The sequence below is a fragment of the Somniosus microcephalus genome, chromosome 1 (genome assembly GCF_052327205.1).
Source record: "Somniosus microcephalus isolate GS21.2 chromosome 1, FLI_Smic_1.0, whole genome shotgun sequence".
NCBI lineage: Eukaryota > Metazoa > Chordata > Chondrichthyes > Squaliformes > Somniosidae > Somniosus > Somniosus microcephalus.
Genome location: NC_140987.1, coordinates 219,865,574 through 219,877,856, shown reverse-complemented (window position 1 = coordinate 219,877,856; position 12,283 = coordinate 219,865,574). Strand labels below are relative to the sequence as shown.

At 47.3% G+C, this 12,283-nt stretch overlaps 1 protein-coding gene across 2 annotated transcripts in view; it reads left to right on the top strand.

The window, feature by feature from the left end:
* Positions 1-4,594, top strand: part of gfm2 (GTP dependent ribosome recycling factor mitochondrial 2) — a 56,003-nt gene extending 51,409 nt beyond the window's left edge. For both annotated transcript variants that reach the window (XM_085990415.1, XM_085990424.1), the window contains one exon: positions 4,012-4,594. In XM_085990415.1, coding sequence (XP_085846541.1) covers positions 4,012-4,140 — 129 coding nt within the window. In that variant the 3' untranslated portion in view covers positions 4,141-4,594. The remainder of the gene's footprint in view (positions 1-4,011) is intronic.
* The last annotated feature ends 7,689 nt before the right edge of the window (positions 4,595-12,283 follow it).

The following is a 12,283-nucleotide window of genomic DNA, read 5'->3' as shown; positions in this document are numbered from 1 at the left end:
AAAGACCCTAGTAACGATAAACTACAGAGTTAAAGTTTAAAAAAGAGAAATACTCACCAACCAATCACTTACCTGCTCCCTGGTGACGTCACACACTGACTATTTTTTACCTCTCTCCCCGCTGCGGAGTTGGTAAGCCTCGCTGGTCGTGGGTTTTTATACCCGGCTGCTCCTCCTCTGCTCCCGCTGCTCCGAGTGCTCTCGGGCCTCGCTGGTCGTGGGTTTTTATACCCGGCTGCTCCTCCTCTGCTCCCGCTGCTCCGAGTGCTCTCGGGCCTCGCTGGTCGTGGGTTTTTATACCCGGCTGCTGCTCCCGCTGCTCCGAGTGCTCTCGGGCCTCGCTGGTCGTGGGTTTTTATACCCGGCTGCTCCTCCTCTGCTCCCGCTGCTCCGAGTGCTCTCGGGCCTCGCTGGTCGTGGGTTTTTATACCCGGCTGCTCCTCCTCTGCTCCCGCTGCTCCGAGTGCTCTCGGGCCTCGCTGGTCGTGGGTTTTTATACCCGGCTGCTCCTCCTCTGCGGAGGATTGATCGGGCTTCCACTTACTCCACCACTTGGCAGCAAAATAAAAAGACTTGCAGTGCTTTATCACACCTCTACACATACAACACATGGTTTGGAATGCAGTGGCAGGTCAAGAAGCCAGTAGTTGTTCTGCACACTGCAAAATGCCATGAACAGCAATGAGATGAATAAGTAAGAAGTATTAGTCGCTGGAATAATGTTGACCAGGAGACCAAGAGAAGTCCCTGCTCCTCTTCAAATAGTGCCACAAGATTCTTAGGGGGCAAAATTCGGTTGATTTGCGCCTCCCGTTAGCGCCCCTGTTCACTGCTCACAATGTGGTCTCCACTATACATTGGGGAGATCAAATGCAGATTGGGTGCCCGCTTTGTGGAACACCTCCATTCAGTCCGCACGCGTGACCTCAAGCTTCCGGTCGCCAGTCACTTTAATTCTGCGCTCCACTCCCACTCTGACCTCTGTCTTCGGCCTTCTACACTGTTCCAATGAAGCTCAATGGAAGCTCGAGGAACAGCACCTCATCTTTCGATGAGGCACTTTACAGCCTTCTGGATTCAATATTGAGTTCAACAATTTCAGATCATAACCACTGCTCCCATTTTATCGCATGGCAACTGTTGATGATCCTGGTATTCCCATTTACACCACCTCTAGACCCATCTTTTGTTTCTTTACTTGTCCCATTATCATCTCCTTTTCCCTTCCACCATCATCCCTTTTGTCTTTTAATCTCTCCTGCCTTCCACCCTATCACAGACCCTCCCTTTCATTCTTTCCTCCTCCCCCCCCCCCTTCCCTGCTTCTGTACTTGCTTTACAACCTGTTATATCTCTAACTTTTTTCAGTTCTGACGAAAGGTCAATGACCTGAAACATTAACTCTATTTCTCTCTCCGCAGATGCTTTCTTTTTTTTAATTTGCTTATGGGATCTGGGTGCCGCTGGCAAGGCCAGCATTTATTGCCCATCCCTAGTTGCCCTTGAGAAGGTGGTGATGAGCCGCCTTCTTGAACCGCTGCAGTCCGTGTGGTGATGGTACTCCCACAGTGCTGTTAGGTAGGGAGTTCCAGGATTTTGACCCAGCGACGATGAAGGATCGGCGATATACTTCTAAGTCAGGATGGTGTGGAACTTGGAGGTGGTGGTGTTCCCATGCGCCTGCTGCCCTTGTCCTTCTAGGTGGAAGAGGTCGCGGGTTTGGGAGGTGCTGCCGAAGAAGCCTTGGCGAGTTGCTGCAGTGCATCTTGTAGATGGTACACACTGCAGCCATGGTACGCCGGTGGTGGAGGGAGTGAATGTTTAAGGTGGTGGATGGGGTGCCAATCAAGCGGGCTGCTTTGTCCTGGATGGTGTCGAGATTCTTGAGTGTTGTTAGAGCTGCACTCATCCAGGCAAGTGGAGAGTATTCCATCACACTCCTTACTTGTGCCTTGTAGATGGTGGAAAGGCTTTGGGGAGTCAGGAGGTGAGACACTCGCCGCAGAATACCTAGACTCTGACATGCTCTTGTTGCCACAGTATTTATGTGGCTGGTCCAGTTAAGTTTCTGGTTAATGGTGACCCCCCAGGATATTGATAATGGGGGATTCGGCGATGGTAATGCCATTGAATGTCAAGGGGAGGTAGTTAGACTCTCACTTGCTGGAGATGGTCATTGCCTGGCACTTCTGTGGCGCGAATGTTACCTGCCACTTATCAGCCCAAGCCTGAACGTCGCCCAAGTCTTGTTGCATGCGGGCATGGACTGCTTCAATGGCCCTGAAATTAGATCGGGGGCTTGCCACGCGTGCAAGCCCCCGATCTGCACTCACCCTGCGCGCCAACATCTGAAGCCCGGGCCTGCTTGCATTTCCTTTCACAGGCCCGGTTCAGCTGTCGGCGCGCTGTGCTAACCTGATCCAGCGGCGTAGTTAGTGCGATGTGCCGGCTGGGATCAGGTGATCACTGTGCAGCCAATCAGGGGAGGGGAAACTCATTCATGAGTTTGACAGTAAGAGCTGTCAAACTCATGAAAAGTATGGGCTGCCAAAACACTACTTTAACTTTAAATAAAATTTAAAAAAACATCCCACTGATTATAATAACTATAAATAAGTTTTTAAAAAATGTTTTAAACAATTAATCAATTTTTTGAAAAAAATAAATTTTTAAAAAATATGGTCTAAAACTAAACTTACCATCCTGTAAATTCTTTAAAAATAACAAACCTGTGGAAAAAAAATTTCTACATTGTACTAAAAGCCCACTTACCTGAAAAACTAAATACTTACGTCTTGTTTTTCCATGCGTAAAGACCAGAGGCCTTTACACTCGCGCAACTTTGGGGGAAAAAAAGTAATTTTACTGCGCACGCGCTGCCTGTGCAGTCGCACGCGTTCTGCCTCTGAACCCCTTCGTTCAGAGGGCAGGAAATGCCGGTTTTCCCCACATGCGCTGTGCATGCTGAAAACCGGCATTTCCTCCGGCCAGACGCGTGAGTACCCCGACCGTACTCACGCGTTGGGACAGGAATTACTGGCCCATTATCTGAGGAGTTGTGAATGGCGCTGAACACTGTGCAGTCATCAGCAAACATCCCCATTTCTGACCTTATGTTGGAGGGAAGGTCATTGATGAAGCAGCTGAAGATGGTTGGGCCTAGGACACTGCCCTGAGGAACTCCTGCAGCGATGTCCTGGGGCTGTAATGATTGACCTTCAACCACCACAACCATCTTCCTTTTGTGCTAGGTATGACTCCAGCCAGTGGAGAGTTTTCCCCCTGATTCCCATTGACTTCAGTTTTACTAGGGCTCCTTGATGCCAGACTCGGTCAAATGCTGCCTTGATGTCAAGGGCAGTCACTCTCATCTCACCTCTGGAATTCAGCTCCTTTGTCCATGTTTGGACCAAGGCTGTAATGAGGTCAGGAGCCGAGTGGTCTTGGCGGAACTCAAACTGGGCATCAGTGAGCTGGTTATTGGTGAGTAAGTGCCGCTTGAAAGCACTGTCGATGACACCTTCCATCACTTTGCTGATGATTGAGAGTAGACTGATGGGGCGGTAATTGGCCGGATTGGATTTGTCCTGCTTTTTGCGGACAGGACATACCTGGGTAGTTTTCCACATTGTCGGATAGATGCTAGTGTTGTAGCTGTACTGGAACAGCTTGGCTAGAGGCGCGGCTAGTTCTTGAGCACAAGTCTTCAGCATGATAGCCGGGATGTTGTTGGGGCCCACAGTCTTTGCTCTATCCAGCGCACTCAGCCATTTCTTGATATCACGTGGAGTGAATCGAATTGGCTGAAGACTGGCTTCTGTGATGGTGGGGACCTCGAGAGTAGACCAATATGGATCATCTAAATATATGAACATTATTTTAGATTTTTTTTGATTAAAGAATTATGTTAACATTAAATGATTGTGTCCTATAACTCACTCTTAGCTTTCCTAGCCCTTGTAATGGTGTACATCTGCTGACTGATCAAAACTTTTTTGTGAATTGGTGCAGGGTTACTCAACTGCCCTCCGCACTTTGACATCAGGGATTGCCACTTTCACTTTGGAGCTGTCCCGCTACGAGGCAATGACTTCACAGGACCAAAACATGCTTTTCAACAAGGTGATGGGTGTCATGTAAGGTCCTGCACAACTTGTGAAGCTGATCGAGTAAAAGTTTGAGACTGAACCGTAAGGGTGAGATTTCACCCTGGAGCAAAAAATAATTTATCTGCATTACGACAAGAACGTTCTAACTCCGGGTGTGGATCAAGGTGTTCATGGGATGTTCCACAAATCCTGTTGGCAACAGAAAAGACTGCTCCTTGGGACATCATTTCTGACCGTAGCAATCATCCCTTAATCAAAATCTACAAAGTCTGAAATCTGAACTCAGTAAGATCATTGACAAAGAAGACTGTCTGTAAAATGACCTCTGGTTTGGTATGTACTGTTTGAAATCATGAGGGAGATCTCTCTGGTGCATCTTTATCTGAATATAAGCATCCACTAACTTTAAAACTAAGTTACTTTACTGCCGTTAAGTTTATATGCCAAGAAGTTCTATTGAAATAAAATTTAGACATCATGATAAATGTCTCCTATTATGATGAAAGACAAGCACAGTTTGTACTGTTTGGTCTAGTTTATCTTGTATTTATTTCAGTGGGCAGTCTACTCCTAACTACTGTAAATCTGAATCTTTGCCAGACATGTAGCGATTACAAAGAGGTAATGAAAAGCCTGATTTTCCACAAGGAAAATAGAGCATCACTTTGAAACCTTGTAGCTGTGAATTACAGGAATTGATACAAGATGAAGAATTAGTTGTTTAACTGTCTGTTCCATCTAAGCTCCATTCTGCTTTAATTTTGAAAAGATTAAAACACGGGGTGGTGGGGGTGTTTCTGCCATTTTTTCCGGGGTTTCCACAGCTCTTCTGCTGAAGTTACGGTGGATGAACGGGAGAACCCCCATAGAAATTCACTCCCATAGCGTGATCCTCGTGAACTCGCAGGCTAAACAACTTAGACCGATTCTGTCCTCTCCCCATGTCCATGCTCTCTCATTTTCCAGCGGGGTTCACTGCAGAATGATCAGGAGTAGGAAACTTGGTTGACTTTCCTTAACCTCACCTTCCTCTATCCCCTTGTCCTGGCACAGTGGCCAGTTGTAGTGGTCTTCCTGGTTAAGATCAACCAACTGTTCTGTTCTGAACAGTGCATTTCGCAACATAGCCATCAGGCAGCTCCTTAATTTTTCATTTTAAAATAGTCACTTTACCTGTTCAGTTACAAATAATGTTAATCGTTTGTCCAGATAACTCATTGTCCAGCAGGGCTCACTGGATAAAATCGGGAGAAAGCTGTTTTTTTTTTGTCTTTCCTAGCCATGGAGACACTGAGGCTAATCATTAATCAGCCAGCTAAGCATATGCTAAATTATTAATAAGTTATCTGATATTTTAAGAAGCAAACCTGTAAAGTCCACGCCTCAATAATACACGGACTTCGGGAGAACAGTTTAACAGGTACTTTACTGAACAGGAGGCAGCGTCAGACTGAAAATACAGAAGCCTGCTAGGGCCTTTTATACAGGGGTGGTCACTGCTGGTACTGCAGTCTAAGACCAGTTATTCCCTTAAAGGTACATACACAACAATTCCTCCCCTTTTAGATAAACAGTACATAACATTCATTTAACAACTAAATAATAACTAATTACAATTACAATTTTCTCATTAATATATACATCAACTGAAATAGTCATTTATAAGTTCAGTCTTTGAGGAGGCTTCCTGATCCTGACTGGATAGCGCCTTTCTCGAGTATCCTGTTCTGGCGGTGGAGTCAATTCTGGCTCATTGTCATTGGTTGGTTCGTCAGCTTCCAATACCCCTGCTTCTGAGGTAGACGCAATCTGTACTTCGGGCTCATTACCAGGTGCACATGCTTGTGGTATAGGTTTGGCTTGTTCCTGTGACTCTAGAATCTGGTCAGCATGGCGTCTCACGATGCTCTCTCCAATGTCCACTGTGTACATTAGTGGTCCCTGCTGTGTGCATATCGTTCCTGGCTGCCATTTTTCTGTTCGGTAGTCGCGGGCCAAGACTGGTTGCCCTATCTTGAAGCTCCTGGTTGGCTTCTCATTTATGTGCTGAAACTGCTTATCCTCAACATCTCGTCTTATGTTTGGTTTGAGCAAATCCAAGCGACATCTTAGTCTCCGGTTGAAAAACAGTACGGCTGGAGTTTGGTTGGTTACTGCATGTGTCGCATTCCGGTAAGCAAACAAGAAGTTATCCACCTTGTGTTGCAGTGGTATGTCGTCATTATACATTGCCTTTATGGCCTTTTTAAAGGTCTGAACAAACCTCTCAGCCAATCCATTTGTGGCTGGATGATATGGGGCAGATGTGTAATGTTTCACCCCATTATTCTTCAGGAACCTCCGGAAATCCTCAGACACAAACTGTGGGCCATTGTTGGAACAAATCTGTTCTGGCAACCCATTCCTGGCGAAGATGGTCCTTAGGACTGCAATAGTTTTCTCCGTGGTGGTGGAGGACATTTTAATGACCTCTGGCCATTTCGAATGGGCGTCCACAGCGATTAGAAACATTGAGTCCATGAATGGACCAGCGAAATCAATGTGTACCCGTTGCCATGGAGATGAGGGCCACTCCCATGGATGTAGCGGGGCCTGTGGTGGAGCGTTTTGGACCTTCTGGCATCCTGTGCATCTCTTGGTCATATCCTCGATTTCTTTATTGATTCCCGGCCACCACACAAACGCCCTGGCTAGGCTCTTCATTTTTACCCCTCCCAGATGACCCTCGTGAAGCTCATTGAGCACTCTATCTCTCAACTTGGGTGGAATTACCACTCGGGATCCACACATCAAGGTTCCCCGGCACACTGACAGCTGTTCCCTCCTTGGCGAGAATGCTGGCAACAGTGAGTCGCCATATGCTGGCCATCCCTTCACCGTCAAATCATGGACCCGAGAGAGTGTCGGGTCATTTCGTGTTTCCTTCGCAATACTTGCGTTTGTAACAGGCAAACATTCGACTATGGTCGCATGGAATATCTCCACAGGGTCCACTGCAGGTGCTTCTTCCGCCGTAGGCAACGGTAGGCGCGACAGCCCATCAGCATTTCCATGTTGCTTCGTACCTTTGTACTCTATGTCATACTGATGTGCCCCTAGAAAAAGTGACCATCTTTGCAGCCGTTGCGCCGTCATCACCGGAACGCCCTTCTTTGGGTTAAAAATTGAGACCAGGGGTTGATGATCAGTAAGTAGGGTGAATTTCTGCCCGTGCCGATAGTGATTGAACTTCTTCACCCCCCACACCAGGCTGAGGGCCTCCCTGTCAATCTGGGCGTAGTTACGCTTGGCTGAGGTTAGCGAGCGCGATGCAAAGGCTATTGGCCTCTCTGAACCGTCACGGAATTTGTGTGACAGCACCGCTCCAATGCCGTAAGGTGACGCATCACATGCCAACCGAATCGGTAGTGTTGGGTTGTAGGGGGCCAATACTTCTTGAAGTGATTTGGCAACATTCCTGAAAGGCACGCTTACACTCATCACTCCATTTCCATGTTACACCAGTTTGAAGGAGGGCGTTCAGTGGGTGCAGAATTGTAGATAAATTCGGCAAGAACTTATGGTAGTAGTTCACCAACCCGAGGAACGACCTCAGTTGCGACACATTTTCCGGTGCTGGAGCCTTGACTACAGCCTCAATCTTGTCCGGCGACTTATGCAACCCTTCCTCATCAATCATGTGGCCACAACACGAGATTTGTCTCCTGAAGAACTCGCACTTGGGACGGTTGGCTCGTAGCCCATATTCCTGCAATCTCGTGAGCACCTGTTCCAGGTTGGCACGGTGTTCATTGTCATTTTCGCCCGTAACCAGGATGTCGTCCAAATAACACTGGGTCCCCAGGATCCCTTGCAGGACTTGTTCCATTGCCCTCTGCCAAATAGCCGGGGCCGATGCTACCCCGAATACCAGTCGATTGTACTGGTAAAGGCCTTTGTGAGTGTTTATCGTGAGGTATTTCCTGGATGCTTCTTCTACCTCCATTTGTAGATACGCTTGAGCCAGGTCAATCTTCGTAAAACGTTTCCCTCCAGATAGTGAGGCGAAAATATCTTCTATCCACGGAAGCGGATACTGTACTGTGTGCAGGACTGGGTTCACAGTCACCTTGAAGTCCCCACAGATGCAAACCTTCCTTGGCTCCCCAGGCGTGCTGCTCAATGCTTTCTTCATTACAGGAACGATGGGTGTGACCCACTCGCTCCAGTCCACCTTAGACAGCACCCCTGAACGCTCCAGACTCTCCAGTTCAGCTTCCACAGCTGGGCGGATTGCGTATGGCACCGGTCTGGCCTTGAAAAATTTTGGGGTTGCGTTATCCTCAATCTTTATGGTTGCCTTTACTCCTTTTAGAGTCCCAAGTCCTTGTTGGAACACCTCTTCCGCGTCAGATAGAATTTGTGACAGACGTCCAGGTGCGACGTCATCATCTTTTTTGTCAGTCACAGTTAGTGCCAGAATGGAATGCCAATCCAATTGTAGTTTTCGGATCCATTCACGTCCCAATAATGGTGGTCCTCCATCTCGTAGTATATACATGTATAGTTTCTGTGTTTCCTTTCCGTTATATTCAACCGGCACCCTTATTTTTCCTCTGGGGTAGACCTTTTGCCCCGTGTATGTCTTCAATACAATGGACGTGTCCTTTAAGGGTATGTGTGAGAATAGCCGCTCATAGTCTCGTCGATTCATGACAGTTAGGGCTGATCCTGTGTCCAATTCCATCTTTACTGGGGACCCTGCTATCATGAAGGTGACCCAAATGGTTCGGTGATCTTCCTTTGCGATCACGTTGTGTAACTTTAAACAACTTAGTCTCCTGCTCCCGGAGTCCTTATCACTCTCCTGATCTTCTGAACTACTATCTGTCAGTTTCTTTACTTTCCTGTACTGTTCCTTAGTAGTTCTTGTCGTGTTGGTCTTCTTTCCCGACCTGCAGTCCCATTTTTCCGCATTGCCTGCATATTTTGTCTTTAAACCAGCAGTCCTTCTGCTCATGGGTCGTTCTGCCGCAGCGATAGCACTTTTCGGCTCCATACGCCATTTCGTTAGCGCTGTATTCTTGTGGTTTCTGTTGTATTTCCGCAGCTCCCCGTGCTGCTGCTTCGTAGGATACTGCCACGCTGAAAGCCTGCTCGAGCGTCAGGTCCTTTTTTGAAAGTAGTCGTTTCTGCTGTTCTAGCGTCAGGTCCTTTTCTGAAAGTAGTCGTTTCTGGGTTCCTTCACTCTGGAGCCCGCAGACAAACTTATCCCGTAAGGTGTCTGCCAGTCCTGCTCCGAACTGGCAGTGCTTCGATAACTTGCGTAGTTCCGTAAGATAGTCAGCATTGCTCTCATCTTTGTGCTGGTTTCTTTTATGGAACTTGAATCTTTCTGCTATCAGCAGTAGTGTAGGGCTTAGGTGTTCCTGTAAGATATGAACAATCTCCTCAAAACTTTTCTCCATTGGTTTAGCTGGGGTAATTAAATTCCGCAATAGGCCGTACGTATTCGCACCCATCAGATTTAATAATACCGACGCCCTCTTTCCATCGGCCACCTCATTTGCCTTGCAGTACACTTTGATTCTTTCTACATACGTGGTCCAGTCTTCTACCTCGTTGTCGAAAGCAGTGATACTGCCACTTTTTGGCATCTTGGGCGATTTAAAATGGGGCCTCCCGCGCTTTTGCTTCTTCCCCAATGGAATAAAATGGCGCCTCCCGCGCTTTTGCCTCCTCCCCTTACTGCCACGCTACTAGCATTCTACGGGGTAATGGCGGCGACCCGCAGCTTCGGCGCGTCTCACATTCCTTCCCCCCTCCCCCCCGTTTAGTTTCTCTCCGCTGTCCTGTTCTTGAGCACCGACCGTGCCCTGTGCGCTCCACCCTCTCTTGTTTTCTTTTCCCGGCGACGCTGCGCGGCCCGTTTTGTAGAGCCGCTCGATCGAGCTTGAGCCCGCCGCAGTCCGGAAGGGTCAGCACGCTACCTGCTACCAGCACGATTCGCTGGAACCACAGTCTCTCCCGCAATTCTCCGAACACCGATGAATTCTTTGGGCGGTTGCCCTCGGTCGACGCCCGTTGCTCAGACTACGACCTTCCAGGACCCTCCTCTCAGGCGAGATCCCCGTGAGATAATGCCACACTGCAGGTGAGTTCGAACTTACTCGTCGCCACTGTAAAGTCCGCGCCTCAATAATACACGGACTTCGGGAGAACAGTTGAACAGGTACTTTACTGAACAGGAGGCAGCGTCAGACTGAAAATACAGAAGCCTGCTAGGGCCTTTTATACAGGGGTGGTCACTGCCGGTACTGCAGTCTAAGACCAGTTATTCCCTTAAAGGTACATACACAACAAAACCTTTCCTCCACTCCTCTCCTGGAGGGGCTGGCTTGTGCTGGATACAGTTCCACGGGGTATGTTACAGCTGAGACTGATCCTCTTTACATCCAAACTGTATAAGAGTAGGAATAGACTGGATGTTAGGCAGTTCTTTTCACAGACTAGTGAGCCTCTGGAATGCATTGCTGGCTGTGGTGGTGGATGCTAACTCTCTGTATGCCGTCAAGAGGGAGCTGGACCAGTGGATTGCTTCATACAGAAGGTCCATATGATCTGGACTGGCTTTGATCACCTGATGAGGTTGGAGAGGAATTTTGTAGAGTATTTCTTCCTTTATTGGCCCTGGGTTTTATCTCTCTTTTTTGCTGTTCCCAGGAGTTTACATGGCTGGTGGAGAGGGGTGGTGCTGGTTGGTGGGGAAGAAGTGTTTAGTCATGATGCTCAGGCCATCATGGTGTGGGGCAGACTTGATGGACCAGCTGGTTTTTTCCTGCCCGTTAATTTTGTATGTAACGTCCACACACAAGTGCACGGTCACTGGACAGCAGAAAGAAGTGAAAACCGTGACTCATTATATCCCCTCCCTAGCCCAGGGATGCTGTGGTCAATTGTAAGTGCCCCTTTTTCTACACTGGCTGAAGCTTACCTCAGCTTACTCAGTAAAATGATTAAAAGTTAGGAGAATTTTGTTTCTAGACAGAGGTATATTGGGAAAGTGATTCTCAAACATTTTTGGTTAAAGGACCCCTTTTCAAATGGATTAGTAATCATGGAACCCCCATCTAAATTATAATGCTATATAATACTCATAATATGAAAGTGCTGCATGTAAAGCATGTTTTTATAATGCTTTTAAGAAAACATGTTATTTACTTACAGATATCAGTGAGATGGGTGCATCTGCTTTTCACTGCAGAGTCTGATCACCTCGTCTCATCCCCTACAGTTTGGGAACCTCCGTGTTAAGGGATTAAATGTTGGTTTAAAGTTTAATGCAGTATAGCTGCATTTTGTGCGTTAATGATTTAATTAGTGAAATGAAGGAGCGGCTATAAATTCTGTAAAATTACAGCATTACAAGGGAGCACAGAAATAATCTGCAATCTGTGAATTCTGATGCAACGCGAGAGCAGCATCACTTTCAGACTGCGAGTCTAATATATTCTGTTCTTCCCCATAGTTGTTCAAACAATATTCTGAGCTTTGGGCAGCTTCACTTTCTCCCTGTGCATTCTTTGGTTAAATAGTTTTCATTATATAAGGTTGGGCTGCATGTGTTTAACTGAACCTGTTTGTTCACTAACTGTGATTAATGTCAGTCTCAACTGATCTGAACCGTCTCACTTCCCCAATATTAATTGGGATAGAGTGTGAAAGGCTTAGAGGGTGCAGAATTCTTAAAGTGCATCCAGGAGAGCTTTTTGAGCCAACATGTAGAAAGTCCTACAAGAGAGGGGGCGGTACTGGACCTAATTCTAGGGAATGTAGCCGGGCAAGTGGTGGAAGTGTCAGTAGGAGAGCATTTTGGCGACAGTGACCATAATTCGGTGAGATTTAAGGTGGTCATGGAAAAAGACAAAGACGGCCCGGAAATAAGGGTTCTAAATTGGGGGAAGGCCGATTTTAATATGATAAGGCAGGATCTGGCCAAAGTGGACTGGGAGCAGCTACTTATAGGAAAATCCACATCAAAACAGTGGGAGACTTTCAGAAGGGAAATAGAGAGAGTACAACGCCAACATGTTCCTGTAAAGGTCAAGGGTGGGACCAACAAGCAAAGGGAACCTTGGATGACAAGGGATATACAAAAATGCATTAGGAAAAAAAGGGGGGCTTTTGGCAGTTAC